General features: G+C 36.0%; 2 protein-coding genes across 4 annotated transcripts; both read right to left on the bottom strand.

Annotated features, from left to right (window-relative positions):
• Positions 1 to 431: 431 nt before the first annotated feature.
• On the bottom strand, positions 432 to 7,265 carry LOC121247790 (katanin p60 ATPase-containing subunit A1). Of its 3 annotated transcripts, none has more exons than XR_005937290.1 (9): positions 6,938 to 7,265; positions 6,182 to 6,650; positions 4,997 to 5,194; positions 4,295 to 4,539; positions 3,482 to 3,640; positions 3,251 to 3,338; positions 2,546 to 2,849; positions 1,599 to 1,972; positions 432 to 1,060 (listed from the first exon to the last, which is right to left on the bottom strand). XR_005937290.1 is itself a non-coding variant. In XM_041146240.1 (7 exons), the coding sequence occupies exons 1-7, from the start codon at positions 7,057 to 7,059 to the stop codon at positions 2,568 to 2,570; spliced, it is 1,563 nt and encodes a 520-aa protein (XP_041002174.1). In that variant the 5' UTR covers positions 7,060 to 7,263; the 3' UTR covers positions 2,355 to 2,567. The 3 variants fall into 3 exon arrangements, 1 of the variants encoding a protein (XP_041002174.1); XR_005937289.1 differs by having other exon boundaries at positions 1,599 to 1,909; XM_041146240.1 differs by lacking the exons at positions 432 to 1,060; positions 1,599 to 1,972 and having other exon boundaries at positions 2,355 to 2,849; positions 6,938 to 7,263.
• A 1,296-nt stretch (positions 7,266 to 8,561) lies between these two features.
• On the bottom strand, positions 8,562 to 16,673 carry LOC121247789 (aromatic aminotransferase ISS1). Its single transcript, XM_041146239.1, has 10 exons — positions 16,438 to 16,673; positions 16,220 to 16,349; positions 15,998 to 16,045; positions 14,849 to 14,977; positions 14,533 to 14,592; positions 13,636 to 13,792; positions 12,470 to 12,576; positions 12,153 to 12,211; positions 9,979 to 10,087; positions 8,562 to 9,258 (listed from the first exon to the last, which is right to left on the bottom strand). The coding sequence occupies exons 2-10, from the start codon at positions 16,280 to 16,282 to the stop codon at positions 8,806 to 8,808; spliced, it is 1,185 nt and encodes a 394-aa protein (XP_041002173.1). The 5' UTR covers positions 16,283 to 16,349; positions 16,438 to 16,673; the 3' UTR covers positions 8,562 to 8,805.
• Between the last annotated feature and the right edge of the window lie 302 nt (positions 16,674 to 16,975).

Here is a 16,975-nt window from a genome sequence, read left to right as displayed (position 1 = left end):
GATGTAGAATCACTTAAAAAAATTTAGATAAAAAGCTGGTTGAAGAATCATGTTACGGTAGTTCTACGGTAGCATGATTCTTCCCAAAGCGAAGAACCTAAAGAAATGGGACCTAGAGAAGTTTGAGGGAGCAGTGCTAGTTTGTCAAAATTTGAAGAAAAAAATTAATTTGAAAAAAAAAACTGTAACAGATACAAAGAAATTATATAAAATAAACCTATAAACTGATATGATTTTATAGAATCTGTTAGATCTACTATATAATAAAAGTAACTTTATAATCTAACATAACACATCAAATCACATTAGTTTGTAAATTTATTTTTATGTAATCATTTTATTGCTAAAATATTTTTCATTTAAAAAATGGCATGTGAATATTAGGGTTTATTTTACCGCATGCATTTCGAACGTTAATGGGCAATTGCAGATACAGTAAAAAAAAATCACATACCGATTATTTATATATAGAAATATTGTGTACTTCAATATCTATCTTGATTTGTTAGGATGCTTCAGTTGAACTTATCGATACATCCCAACGTCCGTAAAAAGAAACTGAAGCATGCATGAGACGACGTTCGTGAAAAGAAGGCAACAAAATGAACAAAAAAACACCAAAATAATATGAGTAAGTAGCATCATAGCACAGAGAAGAGGCCTGCAGAGTGAAGGAAGCAGAGAATGAGACAATATAGAAAGAACAAAAATGAAAAAACTAGGCAGGGCGAAGAGACTTGAAAACTCGTCCCAAGATAACAACAAAATGAACATCATTCAATCTGTTACTATTCCCTAGCTGTACTTTTGCTCTCAGTTTTACTATCCTTTCATTGTCAGTTTGAATATAGGGAGCATGCAAAACTCCAACCTAGTTTATCAGGCATGACAGTATGAACTGTGAACCTAAAAGTACATGTCCTTTTGAGTTAAAAAATACAGAAATGCACGAGAACTGCAAATACTATTCTCACTGTGGAATCCGTGAAAAGCACGAGAACTGCAAATTTCTGAAGTTCCTCGATCTTGAGTACACTTGACTCTGGTTATTTTGTATCATCTGTATAATTTAATTTAATAAACGTTTTACTTGGTATTAGGGGTAATTAAAGTATATGAATCATGCAGGTTCAGATGAAAGTGAGTCCTTTACCAAGCATGTCTAATTAATTAGATCGACTTGTTTTAACCTATATTAAACTAAATCCTAATTTCTCTAATTTCTATGTTTGGATATAGAGATGATCTCATCTCATCTAATCTAATTTCAACTAATTGTATTTGAGTAATGAGATATTCTTAGATATTCTATGAATAATAATAAAAAAGTAATAATAGAATATTGAATAATATTATATAGTAGTAAAAAGTATGTAAAAATTAATAATAAAATAATGAATAGTATTGAAGTATTCTAAAAATATCTCAATAATTTCACTAATATTTATAAATCATCTCAATTCATCTCATTTAATCTAACTACCCAAACCGATTCGTAATTGGTAGGTCGTATTGAAAATAGCCATCTGGTCTTAACCAATGGGAAGTTCTGACCAGATAATTAATAATACAGGAAGAAACAAAGGGTGATCACTTACTTTTCTAACTTGGGTGGAGAAGTAGGTGCAATTCCAAAACATCTTCAAGCGAGACAAGAAAAGATTTTGTATAGAACTGCATATATAATAGCTAGAATTGTGTTATAATTATTGAGTAAAAAGAGTGTTCGTTAATGGGTCTAAGAATCAAATAATTGTTATCACAATCTATTGGGTTGGATCATCGTCTTGACCTCTCTCCTGTGCTCCCACCCGCTTTAATCCAAAGTGACAGAGATCACTGCCAACATTATCGTTGTTAGTGCGTGGAGACTCCTCAAGCAATCTGCAATTTGGTGCTTCACAAGATCCTGTCGCAGCAACATAATGACTTGGCCAAGCATATCAAAAGCGTATAATGAATAGACATTAACCTAAGTGGGATTTAGGTATATGAGCATGTGATCAGTGATAATGTCACAAAATTATGTCAAAAGTTCAACCTGAACAAACGATCATGTAGACGGTGATAAAGATCAAGGAACGAGGTTGTCGATAATGTAATCTTCTATAAATAAAATAAAATAGCCAAAATTGGACATTTTAGAGCCTTCTCTTAGCTCAATAGGATACCATCAACAACAAAAATGTTGAAAAACTCTTATGAGAGATGTTAAATTATCTGGCCCTATTGGCATGGAAGCAACGAGATCTTGGAGGGTAGCATTTCTTTCTAATATAATAATTCACTCCATCCACAGTTTGTTACATGATTCAGAACTGATATGATGGAATTCGAGATTGCCACAAGTCAAGTGAATAAACAAGGCTTCTGCGATAATGTCCACATTACACTAGGTTGAGAGATTACAGACACAAAATTAACACATCGATTGGATACATTTCCAACAGTCGTCGGCTGCAGGAGAACAAATAAAACAACATGGAACACTTGGAAGACAATCGCCAATTAAGTAAACTGACTGGTTAGGAAGACGATCTATTACCTTCAGTAAGGCATGATCCTGTTTATGCTGACCCAAATTCTGTAAACCATTTCTCATGCTTTTCTATGTCAGCTGCAGAAACACTTCGTTGGACCTTCCCTAAGGCCTCTTCAAAGTCACACATGGCAACAGGGTCATTTGAAATCTCGTCCTTCGGCATGTTCTTAATCTCATCACGTGTTTTTCCAGCTATTTTTCGCCTCATGCCATTCAAGGAAGCATCCCGACAAACGTTTGTTAGATCATCTCCACTGTAACCGTCTGTTCGGTGAGCCACTTCATCAATATTTACATCAGGAGCGACCTGGTATATGATAAATATGATTCAATGAAAAAAATAAACCATAAAATATATTGATGCTTCAAAATAGAATTATCTTCCATGACAGAACAACTTTATCAAGACAATAACAGTAGCATAAATGCAGAGTGAAGGCACAAGCAAGAAGACAGACATGTTGAAAAGTGTAGGCTTCTTTAGTAAACATGTATATACGATTCTATGCCAATCAAGTTACATCGATGTTATCAATCCAGGTAATTCGAAATAAGCCAAGAAATTCATATAACACCACAATTTTTTTTATAAGTAATACTACACGGAAATTCAAAACCAAACATGGTACAAAAAACAAGCAAGATCTTCAATTCTTCATAACATCGTAATCCCGTACATGGCAACAATACAGGTGTAAACTAATTTACCTCTACAGTTTTCAAATTGATCCGAATAAGTTCCTTCCGGCTCTCAAAATTTGGAAGAGGAATGTAAATACGCTTTTCCAGCCGCCTCCTGCATTAGATTACACCAAATTAGATAAGAAACTCCAAATGGTAAGATTTGAAATGCGTCTACATATAAAAGAGAGTAATTATAGTTGACAACTCATTGGGTAAACAATACCAACAGAAAAAAGCAACAAATAGAAGACCAACCTCAACGCCTCATCTATGTCCCATGGAAAGTTAGTAGCTGCCAAAACCATCACTATTTTTCGGGCACCATCTTCACCTGTGGAACTATTGTTTACGCCATCCACCTGAACTAGGAGTTCAGACTTTACTCTTCTGGATGATTCATGCTCCCCTGATGCCCTGAAGAATATAAATTATTTGAATTTGGGTTCAATAAAAATACAAAAATGGTCAATAATAATGTTTCAACTGATATAAATTTTAAAGCAGAACAAACATATTCATGAATCTGGTTCTAGTTTGCACATGTACAGTGAAAGGAAATTCATACAATAAACAGAGACATGCATATTTAAACATTCAACTGAGAGGTTAAAAACAACATGGTTTTGGAGGGAAATAAATGATTGAAGTTCTGAAGATCGTGAGTGGACCATGGATGAGCTTAGAACTTCTTTTTTTCAATATTTTATTCCAATGGTCAATTGTAATAGAATTCAATGACTGAGCATCCATAACTGTCTCGTATCAATTGTTAATCATGACTAGGTGTTTCTCTTGTATGCAACCATGCATGGGCTATTCCTATTGCTATCAATAAAAGTTCTTGTTTACCTGTCAAAAATAGGTTAAAAAAAACAGGATATATGTGCCAAGTATATGTCCACAAATGCTCAAATTTATACGGGCAGAAACACAACAAAAAGAAGGATAACACATGAGAAAAATGATTCTGAGAAAAAAAATTAAGTTTACTTAGATCTTACAGTAGAAGAAGTGAAGCAAAAATCAATAGGCTTTTCAAATATCCACAAGCAATGGTGAAAGAGTTACCCTCGAGCATTGCAGAGAGAATCAATCTCATCAATAAAAATAGTACTCGGCGCATATGCTCTAGCAAGATCAAACAAGCACCGCACCATGCGCTCACTCTCCCCACGCCACTTAGAAGCTAATGTAGCTGAGGAAACATTGAAAAATGTGGTGCCACACTCTGTAGCCACTGCCTTAGCTAGTAGTGTCTTCCCAGTTCCAGGAGGACCAAACATGAGGACACCTTTCCAGGGTCTTCTAATTCCCTACAAGTAAAGAAGCAGCAAGCTTAACCCAACCAATGATCTATGCCTGCAAAAACTACATCTAATTGCATGAGAGAAAATCGCTCAACTCATGGAGATGCAGCAATGCGGGATAGAGAAATAGTAAAAGCCTCCCACCCCAATTGAAGTGTGAGGATTGAATTCGAGTGGTCACATCCAATACAACTGTTATGTTGAGATGTCCTTCATTCAAATGGACTCAAAATTAACCCAGCATGTAAAATGTTAAAGGCTAAAACAGTGGTAGAGCATAAAGAAATCTGCTTCTGAGCACATACTATGGGCTTAATAGGCCTATGTATAATCAAAGTGAGAGATGAACTGATATCAGGTCCCAACGCCATAATTACCTCCGATTGCAAGTATTATTGAATTTCATTAAAAAGAAGATGCGATATGCTTTTATGCTAGCTAAGCTTTAACCAATCAAGAGTACCTGGAAATACTCAGGCATCCATAGAGGAAGCACAACAGCTTCTTCTAGTAGTCTTTTTGCTTCACTAAGCCCAGCAACATCATCCCATCTTACTCCGGGACTGGTTTCCAACACGTCCCTTTCAAGCATTGCAGCCAAGTCGGGATCAGGCCCCTCATATTGTCCCTTCTTTGACTTTCCATCTTCAGCATCACCATTCTAATAACATACATAGACATGCATCATTTAGCATGATATAGATAACCTGAGTCTTATATAATTAATCATAGTTCAGAAAGGAAGTCAGAAGTAGAGTAGGGACTGCATAATTTAATTATGACCAAAAACTGAAGTAGAGTAGAGTAGGGACTGCGGTTTCCTTATACAACCAAAAATTGCTAAAATTTACAAACTTTTTTATTCCCAAAGAATTCACATGATAAGAATAAAAAGGTAGAGGAAAAATATCAATAACATATAAATCAATTCATCGATCCCATTCATAGTTTTAATATCATAAATGAAAACAAATGAAAAAGACAATACCTGCATACACCATTAACTTGCCTATACGGTAAGCAAAATCCTGAATACAACCTATTCTCACAATGAGGCTTGCAAATATCTTCACAAACCTCAAGGATAAGACAAACGATTAGAATCTCAGAGGAACACCATAGTCTGAAGTGTTGGACTTCAGTAAAACCAACTTAATGCACTTAGATGGGAAAGTACACCTTTGTTAAGATGAAGTTTGGTAATCATGGCCTTGTCTACTTTAACCTGATTACAAAATGGAACCAGCTAATCGCTTCCTTAGAAAAACAGAACCAAACTTTTAATCCAAAACACCTCATAACTTGATATGGTCACATCTCAAAGGAAAACCTTGACAGTTACATATTTCAACGTCAATAATTCCAACCTTGAAATCTAAAGCCTCCATAAAACTTCCACATCAGAGGTAAACTTCAGAGAAAAACCTTGATACTTGGAATTCAACTTCATTTGAAACCAGGATACTCAGATAAAAAACCTAGAATTCAAAGTTTGGTACCAGCAATCACAGAGTAAAGTACCACACAAAATGTAAGACGTATTATAACTTTTGGGATCAGCATTTCTTCATGCAAGGACTGTAAAAGCCAATTATATGATTGAAAACGTGCTCAGAAAATAAAAAATCACCCGCCTACTGCAACTTACCGCCGCATCTCCCTTACTAGATTTGCCAGAACCAGGGCCTTTCTTTCCAGTAGTTGATGCTCGAACACCTGAATTTACCCTGCTTGAACCACCAGCCTTTGGAGCTCGGCCAGTTGTATTAGTTTTAGTGGAACCGCGAGCCCAAGTCCCATCTTGTGGCGACTTCCTCATGCCCACTTGACCGGCCCTTGCTGGTCTTCTACTCGTAGGATCCCGATTAGGTGGCTGCCATACATCAGGATCATCCATAGCACCGCCTGAGGAAGTTGGGTACTCATCCAACGGTTGAAAAACAAATGAGGATTTAGCATTTATTGGCGGTGAAGAAGTGCGTCGGCCCGCGGGACTTTCCTTGAATGCCTTCCTCTCTGCATCTAATTGCTTTACAACTTCCGTTTCCTCGGAAATGGCTTTTTTGACATTCATCCATTTTGCACGAATTAAAGGGTCATCAAGAGTGTTTAGGTGCCTGGAAAGTTGAATCAGAATAGAAAATTCAAAAGCTTTTAAGTGAACTCAGCACAAACAGGGAAATTTTCTATCAAAACGTTTTCTTCGAGGAAATAAAAAATAAAGAAAATTCCTAAATCGAAATGCATTAAACTAAACCATGAGTAAGAAAAAGATAACCCAAAAGCAACGAGAGCGCAGCAGAACCCAATATGCCCAAGATTTCGTAACACTGGTCCAGAAACTTCAAAGATTGCCAAACCGAAACCCTAGAAAATGACAGAATTTCGAAAAGTGAAAACTCACTTGTTGATCTGAGCAATGGCGCCGTCGAAGAAGATAATGGAGGTGTCATAGACTCCTTCCAGAGCGTACTCCCTCGCCAATTTCAGGTGTTCCTGCAAGCCAGACAGTGAAGACCCTCCCATTCCCTCTCACTATCCCTCTCTCTAGGTTTCCGCAGAGAAACCAAATCCGAACAGTTTACGGTTTCCTTCCGAAGAAGAAGAAGAAGAGAAGAAGCGAGCTCACCGTGTCCGAAAGCTTCACTCTTTAGAACTTTCCCTCTTCACTAGTTTCTCGTTCAGTCTGCTTGATGGAGCAGTGGGCTTGATGGCCCATGGGCGACGTTTAAACGGCGAGGGACGGAGAGGATGGAGAGGTTACGAAATGACGATATTGTCCTTGAGCTGGCTCTTTTAAGATGTAAATTTTCCAGCAAAAGTGGGTGCTTTTTATGGGTGGGCTTCTTTTTGGGTTTGGCCGTTTAAGGTGTTTTGATTGTGTCTGGGATGGATTGTCGGCGGCCGTTGGAAATGTAGGGCCCATTTTGTAGATTGAATTTTGACAATTAAAGTCTGGCCCAAAATAAGTGGACCCTTTTCAGCCTAAAGTCATTTCCTTTACTTCTTTTTCTTTTTCTTTTTCTTTTTCTTTTGGGGGTGGCACTCTCTGTGGCAAATCAAAGTTTTAAATACCACATCGTACCGGCCGTACCGTATTTATTGTGCCAGGGTAGTCACTATTCACTAATACAAAGAATATGTGTTTCATACCAGATCAAATACCGGTCGTACCGGTGCGTTTCGGTCAATATCGACTAATTTTCGATGTACCGGTTAGCTTTTAGTGTGCCGGCCAAAATTTTATATTTTTATATTTTCAGTGTATTTTCACAATTTTCACTTCAATTCTTACAATCTGAAGGCTATTTTCTTAACTTTTTTTAACCCCCTTTGCTCGAGGATTGAAAATCAAATCCCTACTCCCATTTTCATAATAAAGATGAGTGATTATTTTTTTTAATAGTTGGATTGAAAGCTTAGAAGTATTATTGAGTTTTATAAATGTGTTTTTAACTTTTTAAAACTTACATTGATGTTATTTTGAAATATAATTTATATAAATTATAATTATAATTAATTTATCTATATATAAACTATCTGGAAACAGTACCGGTATCAAAATATTTCGTTCCAATACTGTTATCTGAAACGGTCACTAAAACGGTATTCAAAACTTTGGGCAAAATAGCTGAGAAACTAATCTGTAATTTTCTATATTTCTACAGACCAAATTACACAATTGTGAGCAATTACAGAAGCTTCTTTTGGGCTGAAGCTTGTTACAGCAGTGGTGATGGTGGGGAACAAGAAAGATAAAAGAGCCAATGCATCAAACTTTTTTGAGTTTTTTTGACAGATGCTGCACCCTACCAAAAAACCTGATCAACTCTCTGTGAAAGGCATCAAGTGAGTTGGCTGAAACTCGTGTTATGATTCATCATTCATCATTTATGAGACAACCAAGATGTATCATCTGGCATAACCAGAGCCGGCTGTATATGTCCCACCTTCGTCTCTCTCATCTTTGAGGGTTTTGATCATCATGATAATTCTCAATTCCAATATCACAACTTCAAATTTCTGGGTAAAAACAAAAAACTGGTTCACGTATATATTTCTATGATGTGAACCTTGTTAAACCAATAAACATTTTACATGTATCAGACATCATTGTAGAAAAGTACGAGAATGTATTTTTTGGAAATTACAGTTCTGAATATACGTAACCGGAAGCACTGCTCTAATATCATGAAGGTTTCAATCGCTCATTGTTCAAAAGCATATGTACTTCCAATTTCAAGGTTTTTAATTAACCTTGTAATTTTTGGGTTACTCCACCATTCCATCTCTGTTTAATTCTTCTAGCCCTTTCTTCAGCCTCTCTGCTGCAGCTTTACAATCGCTCTCTATCAAGCCTCCAAAGGAGATCCTAATATTCCCTGGACACCCACAAGCACTTCCTGGGATCACCACCACCCCGTGCCTATGAGCGAGCCACCGAACAACTTTGAAGTCATCTACATAATTCTCCGGAAGCTTTGCCCACAGGTATATAGCACCTTCTCCTCCTTTAACAGCATCTTTTCCAAGGGGAGACAACGCTTCTAAAACAATTTCTCTGTTCTTGACAAGATCTTTTACTTGATCAGTGACCCATTCAGGTCCCGATTCCAAGGAGTAAAGGGCAAGGTGTTGTGAAATTATTGAAGCACAGATGGGAATGTTGTCTTGAACTTTGAGGAGTTGAGCTGCAAAGCCCTCTACTTCTGATGGGTATGCTATCTGTATGCACTCAATCATTAGCCCGGACTAGCAGATGGAAGACATTATTCATCAACCAAAACAAATTAAAATCCAGCATAAATGGGCTCAATGTTCATGATTTGCTTGTATCTATTTCTTCGTCCCAACTAGGTCTTTTCTCTTGTATAGCTCCCATGTACTTGGACTTTGCCTATTCCTCTATTGATATTAATAAAATCTTTATTCATAATAAAACATCCAGCATAAACCTATGAAAGGAGGAGGTTAGCTTGCTGTCTCATAACTGTTTAGTCGCCAAAATAAATTGAATATGATTTCATTTTGGAATATCATATTGCTTCTCTCTCAACGGTTTCAAGCTTAATCCTTGCTTAAAATGGTATAATCATAACACATGAAGAAAAATGAAGGTAAGGTACTAGCCCCAGTTTTGAAGGTTTTTTGTCTAAACAGGAAGATGTTGCCACAGAGGATAATAAGTAAATTGAGATGAATGTTTTTTCAAAGACAATTAATTGACACTAGGAAATAAAAGTAACTACTACCAATCAAGTGAGAGATACATGTTGCTCACCCTTTATAATTATAGCAAATGCACAATTTGTTCTGCACACGCTAATGCTCCATTCTTTTCTTTTTTCTTTTTCTTTTTCTTTTTTTTTTTTTTTTTTTTTTTGGATAGGTAAGCCAATGCTCCATTCTAAGTTCGGCAAAAGGAGAGACCATAGCATTACTTACATATCCCACCCGCCATCCCATCATCCCATATGCTTTTGAGAAGGAAAATATGTTCACTATGTGATCTCCCTCCACACAAGAGTGTTTTAGACCATCATACATGAAGTATCTGAAAATAAAATCCAGACAAACCACGAGTGAGTACTCCAAAAACATTTAAACCTCCTCAAATGACAAATCAATATGACCAGATACAATTGGAGAAAAATCTATGAAAAGGAAACAATAAGATTTCCCAGACTAAACAACATATCAAGCGACTACATCATTGCCCACCTTACACCATGTAGGGGCACAAGTCGAATGCAGTAGATAACCTATCAATGCAGTAGTCTAAGATAGATGCACATAATGTGATACCCCATATGATATGGATAAGGGTAGGTGGTGTATGGGATCCCACATTGCTTGGGAAGGAGAAGTTCTTGCTCTTTATAAGGTTCTAGTGGAACTCCAATTGTATCATTGACTAGTCCTTTTGGAGTATAGGCCATGTGGTTTGGGCCTTCCATTGGGGCGTTACAAATGGTATCAGAGACTATCCCAACCAGAAATGTGGGACTTGAGCCGTGCCACCTACAATGGACAGGCCCGACGAGGACGTCGGGAATTTAAGGGGGGTAGATTGTGATACCCCATATGATATGGATAAGGGTAGGTGGTGTATGGGATCCCACATTGCTTGGGAAGGAGAAGTTCTTGCTCTTTATAAGGTTCTAGTGGAACTCCAATTGTATCATTGACTAGTCCTTTTGGAGTATAGGCCATGTGGTTTGGGCCTTCCATTGGGGCGTTACAAATTATTGTGATACCCCATATGATATGGATAAGGGTAGGTGGTGTATGGGATCCCACATTGCTTGGGAAGGAGAAGTTCTTGCTCTTTATAAGGTTCTAGTGGAACTCCAATTGTATCATTGACTAGTCCTTTTGGAGTATAGGCCATGTGGTTTGGGCCTTCCATTGGGGCGTTACAAATGGTATCAGAGACTATCCCAACCAGAAATGTGGGACTTGAGCCGTGCCACCTACAATGGACAGGCCCGACGAGGACGTCGGGAATTTAAGGGGGGTAGATTGTGATACCCCATATGATATGGATAAGGGTAGGTGGTGTATGGGATCCCACATTGCTTGGGAAGGAGAAGTTCTTGCTCTTTATAAGGTTCTAGTGGAACTCCAATTGTATCATTGACTAGTCCTTTTGGAGTATAGGCCATGTGGTTTGGGCCTTCCATTGGGGCGTTACACATAAAATATAACATATATGTATAGGAAAAACTATATAATGCACATTCCCCTGTCCCAGTAACAAAATAAACGAAATAGATAAAAAGGTGGCTTTTTGTCTAAGATTGAAATTATATTGGAACTATCCATATCCAGTTCATTCTTTGAAACATATCAAATCCTGCATCTAATGAAATATGATGAATTGAGACAACATTTATGGGTTTACAGGCCTAATTATCTAACAACTGAAAAAATATCTAAAGAAAGCATAATGGCAGCTACAAAAGCCAAGCCAAGAAAGATTTTTGCATATTTAAGTTTATATACATAAGGACATAAATTTTAGGAAAGTACGTCTCAATTTTTTCTTTATCTCCATACGTAAATTCATTTATCACCAACAGAGTAATGACTTTTTTTAATTTCTACACGTTAACTAACCATAAAAGCCAAATATCTTAATTATCTCGCACCTGGGAACCAATTTATTAGAAATAACTTCCTTTGGGCAAAGCTCCGTATCATTGATACCATTGTTCCTACTGAGAGTATAGTGCTTCTCTTAATGATAAGCATTGCAAGTTATTCCTTTTCAAGTTCAACGTTTTCTATTTTCATAAAATTCTGGTTTTTATTCTTTGTTGTTGAAATACAAGAAAATAGTCATTGTCATACACACACATTTATAAATATGTATATATACACAAACAATATCATAGCTCGAAGCCTGCTTTTATATATCCATTTCTAGATAAGAACCAAATAATTCATGTCAAAACAATATTTTTATGCCCCTATGACAATTTTTAGGATTTCACCCCCCCCCCCCCCCCCCCCCTTCTCCCAATAAAGAGAAAAATATGAAACAAAAAGAGAGAATGATTTGAGAAATAATCGTTATACCTAATACATTTACTGGAAAAACATATGAAGAAACTCACTCGTATGTATTATCTACCACAAGCCAAGATCCAGCATCTCTGCAGAGATCAGAAATCCTCTACATAAAGAAGAGAAAGCACATTGTAAGAATATTCAGGACAAAAGAAATGCAAGAAATCATTATGTTTTCAAAAAGATTTTTAGGCTTGATCAACTGTATTCATTGCAACATACGTCTGATAAGGATACAGGCATAAACATGCATGACTACTCGTGTGTGAGTCCAGCGTCCGTGTGTGTCTATGTACATCGATACATATATATATATATATATATATATATATAGAGAGAGAGAGAGAGAGAGAGAGAGAGAGACCTTAAGAAGAGGCTCTGGAATGTAAGTCCCACTTGGGTTGCCAGGATTAACAACAGTAACAAGCTTTGGAGTTGGTTTAGTTTCCAGCAAGGTTCTTTCTAACCAGTCTGAGGATCAATATAGTCAGACAAATGGCCCAAACAAAATTATAATAATAAGGGGAAAACTGAACTGTCGCATGCCTTATGTTAAATAAACACCAATCCTCCAATATTCTTCTTTTAAAAGAACAAACTATTTTATATCTAGATATAATTCACAGAAAGCATTGAATTATATATTTCTTCAATAAGCATTGTGTAGATAAATAAAATAAAATCGTGAATAATAAAAATTTAAACCAACATTTCTAAGAAGATAATGATACTGCCAATGAAACTTCACTGGAGTAGTTTTCCATAAAATACTTTAAGCTCAACTCGTGCTTTTTTTTAATCTCATGCAAATATATCCTGCCAATGAAAGTTTACAGGAATTATTTTCCTTTAAATATCTTAATCTCAATGCAAATTACAAAACACATAAATAAAGTAGAGACCAGAAAAGCACCATATAAGAGCAATTACAAAACACATAAATAAAGTAGAGACCAGAAAAGCACCATATAAGAGCCACCGGCCACTTCAAGGGTGTCTTTGTGAGGAACTTGAAAATTCTTGGAACTACTGAAAAGATGGAGATTAAGATGGGGCAGTTCAACATTCCACCCTTCTAGAAGTTTGGCTTTGGGTCACAATTAAGAAATTTAATCAATCTACCCCTAAAATATAATCGCTACTACAAGAACACTGCCTAAACTCATTCTCCACGGCAAAACCACAACCCTTCCAATGACTAAACCCACTTAGTAAAACAAATAACTAAACCCCTAGTAAACCTCAAGGTGTGTCATGAGACGTGAGAACAAAGTATTGAGAGCCTGAAAACGGTTCTTGTCTGTTATGTAATGGCAATGGAGAATCACATGTCTAGACTTGATTCCATTATACTACTTATAATTCTTAGAGACCTTACATACCCATATTGCCCTGTCTGATTAAGTCCTGAACATCAATGGTATCCAATCTCATACAATGAGCAGCACAATCATTAAGAGGAAGTCCAATCATGTAGAGACAGTTGCACGTCTAATCTAATCTAAAATGAGCAGGTCATAAGCTTCTCACCTATATCTGGATAAAGTGTCTTGGGGCTACCAGGACCCACCAGTATATTAGTGATGCCAGTCATCTGGAAGGACATGTAGGCATTGAAATAGTATGGTGCAAACATAACTACAGAATCGCCAGCATCACACAATGTAAGAACAAGATTTACAAATGCCTGCATTGCAATAGGTAGAAAATTGCTTCAGATTCACGAAATGAGTACTATGGGACTGTTGGAAATCACATCGTTTTGTTTTAAGCCAACGGAATGAGTAACACAAAATATGATACCAATACATTATTTCTGACACCTGAACATACTAGAAAGCAAAACTGTGTTAAAGGAGTAAAGATCATAACTTTCAACACATATGAACTTCAGTATTGGATTAAAAAAATTGCAGATATACCAATCAAGGGGAAAACACAACCACAGATGCGCACACCTTCTGTTGAGGAAAATTTCTCGACTCGTTTCTTTGGAGGGAAGAATTAATTATTCTATTTCCATCTTCCATCATATGAAGAAGTATTTTCATTAACTAATCCAACGAAATTATATCCAAAAGCAGGATTTAGTCAATGATGTGAGAATTACAAGCAAATATTGAAACATCAATTATGAGGTTGTAAAAAGAAAGCAAGCAAAGCATCTAATACACTAAAGAATAAAGCGACCGACACTAGTAACCACAAGGAACCAATAGAAGGCTTGCATTTATGCGGAACTAAGAATTGGGTTCCATCAAATGGATTCTCCCCCTCATCCCATCGGCTGAGTAATAAAACAACATAAAAAGGAAACAATTGGCTCTCAACTTAACGTTGGTATCTTCCAAAACCCAGATAATTTTGTCTTCTCTGATAGAATTTTTAAGAAGAGAAAATCAAATAATAGAAACCATTTGTGGCTACCTGATTTGCTCCGGCAGTAACCATCACAGAAGATCTGTACAGTTTATTTTCATTGTGCAACTGCAAAACAGAGATAAAAGAATTAACTTACTACTTTCAGTTGGACAGTCATATTGGCCGTCTATCGATTTCCATTTCTGACAACAAATTTAAGATGGGAGAAATGCCATAAGTTGAAACGTTGGAAGGGTCGCTTGAGATGGCAGTAGCTACAGAATTCAAATTATTTCATTTCCGAGAAGTTGGGCAGCATCATTTGCAACAAGGGAGAGTTCGCTGAAAGGTTAAGTCATGTATAACTCTTGAAGATAGATACCTTTTTTATTAATGCTTCCCTGAGTTCAGGGATACCTTCATCAGCACCATATCGACTAATTGATGGCTCCCATACAAGTTCTTTGACCTTATCCAATGCCCTTTTGGGTGGTTGCCAAAAAACTACACCCTAGAGCATATTTCAACCAAAAGCATAAGGAGTTACATAAAGATGCAACTGAGGGACAAAAACCACCGAAAATTACAGCTCTCAAAAGATTGTATACACTCTGAAAAAAAAATAAACTAAATGTATAAAAATAAAAACAAATACAACACTCTACAACCAATGAACAAATCTGCATACGTAATTGGAACCTTAAATATGAAAGCTCCAAGAAGTGGCTCAAGTTTTTGTGTGAGAAGTGGCTTAAAACACCACACATGATTTTGCAGCTATTGTCTCTCAAGTTCAAAAAAGAATTCTGTTGTTTGGTTCTCTGAAGGGGTTTCACACTGGGATATGCACTGTTAGAGCCTGTTTGGTATTCTTCTCCTTAAATAATAGAAGAGGACGTACGAAACACATTCTAAAAATAGTTTTGAAACAACCTGTTTTTAGGTAACGTCACTTCTACTGCTTTATGTTTTCAGTTTAGGAAAAATTAAAAGGTTCCTAATTTTTCTTATCATTCTCTACAATTTTATGTGATAAAAACTAATTTAGGAAGTAAATAAAAAAACAAATTTTCAATTTTGTCAGTAAAACTAAAAAAAATAAAAAATAAAATAAAAAAACCTTTCTTAATAATGCCATTTTCTTCGAGGTTATCCAACAAACTTTAGTGAGGAAAAACCAAAACAAAAGTGAAGTCGCTGAAAGAGCCAATTTTCTAGATCAACTTGGAAAAACAGTTTCTATATATACAATGTCAAGAAAGTTTTTCTTGCCCTTTCGTAGTCTTCACTTTACCAAACAAAGAAAGCCCCTTCAAAACCAGCATCAGACGCGCCCTAATTTTCCGAGAATAAATAAAAATGATCTCGGTACCTCCATGGTCATCAAAATCAGCACCAAACCAGTATAGTAACAAGTAGACATTGGAAGTTGGAATACTAAAATACTGTGCTTCATCTCAATTCTCAAAACTTTCATGATAACAGTAACGCCTTAATAACATAACATAGCATTAGAATTAGAAAAACAAACCTGAGCCAAAGACACCGCATTTTTGGCTCCTCGGATCAGTTCCTGTATCTGCGAAAACCAAAAACTCCCACCTCGATCACCACCATAAACAAAAACATTGTTCCGCACCCGAAAATGAAATGATACATAAATCCAAATACAAATTGAAGCTGAATACAAATGGATTCAAAGAAAGGGAGAAAAACAAGAAGTCAACACCATTTGCGATTCTAGCCTGAATACCTGAACCATGACCGGCATATCAGTCTCCAAAGCCCTCCTTGCAAGCTTTCCATATGAACCCATCTTACCCTTTTCTCAAATCAACCAGCTACAATCCTTCAAATGCCAAGTTTTTATACGACCCGCCTACCTAAAAGTCCCAAAGCAAAATGCTAAAGCTTGCCCGGAAATCAAGTAATAAATATACTAATTATCTGAGTTAAAAGATCAAGATCCACCTGATCAAAAGCACAAGCATCCAACTTGTGTGCCTTTCAGAGAAATTAATGGAGCAAGAGTATAGCTCGTCTGCTTTCTTAGCTACAAAGCTCAAGTTCCGCACGCTTTCAACAACACATCAACGGTTATCCATTACTAGGTGGCTCCTTAAAAACAAAAATCGTCACTTTCACGACACTCTACACTCGCAATGTTTAAAAAGATAAGCCAAACAACACGAAGCCATTTGCTTTTGCTTTTTTTTTTTTCTTTCTTTTTTCTTTAATTTTCTGTTGCCTTTTTTCGTTTGGACGCCGAGCCCCGAGGTATTATTATATATTTTTAAATATTTCATTCTCAAATTTTATTTAAATATAAAATAATTTTTATTTTAAAAATTTTAAAAATTTTCATTTAATTATTATTTAATTATTATTAAAATATAAAATTCAATATAATTTTTTCAAACTTCTAAATAAAATAAAAAAAATACAATTTTTAAATTTTAAAATAAAAATTATATTAAAAAATTATTTTTAAATAATTTTTAATTTTATA

The sequence above is a fragment of the Juglans microcarpa x Juglans regia genome, chromosome 1S (assembly GCF_004785595.1).
Source record: "Juglans microcarpa x Juglans regia isolate MS1-56 chromosome 1S, Jm3101_v1.0, whole genome shotgun sequence".
Taxonomy (NCBI): domain Eukaryota; kingdom Viridiplantae; phylum Streptophyta; class Magnoliopsida; order Fagales; family Juglandaceae; genus Juglans; species Juglans microcarpa x Juglans regia.
Note: the sequence above shows the minus strand (reverse complement) of the source record. Positions and strands in the feature narration are given on the sequence as shown.

Excerpts from the sequence above, each read along its gene's own strand:
- LOC121247790 (XM_041146240.1), bottom strand. The coding sequence starts at position 7,059 with ATGGGAGGGTCTTCACTGTCTGGCTTGCAGGAACACCTGAAATTGGCG. Across the intron at positions 5,195-6,181 it reads CTAGTAAGGGAGATGCGGCG|AATGGTGATGCTGAAGATGG; the intron begins GTAAGTTGCAGT and ends GTATGTTATTAG. Across the intron at positions 2,850-3,250 it reads TCAATTTGAAAACTGTAGAG|GTCGCTCCTGATGTAAATAT; the intron begins GTAAATTAGTTT and ends ATCATATACCAG.
- LOC121247789 (XM_041146239.1), bottom strand. The coding sequence starts at position 16,282 with ATGGGTTCATATGGAAAGCTTGCAAGGAGGGCTTTGGAGACTGATATG. Across the intron at positions 16,046-16,219 it reads ATATGCCGGTCATGGTTCAG|ATACAGGAACTGATCCGAGG; the intron begins GTATTCAGGCTA and ends TGGTTTTCGCAG. Across the intron at positions 10,088-12,152 it reads GTGGTAGATAATACATACGA|ATACTTCATGTATGATGGTC; the intron begins GTGAGTTTCTTC and ends TTTTATTTTCAG.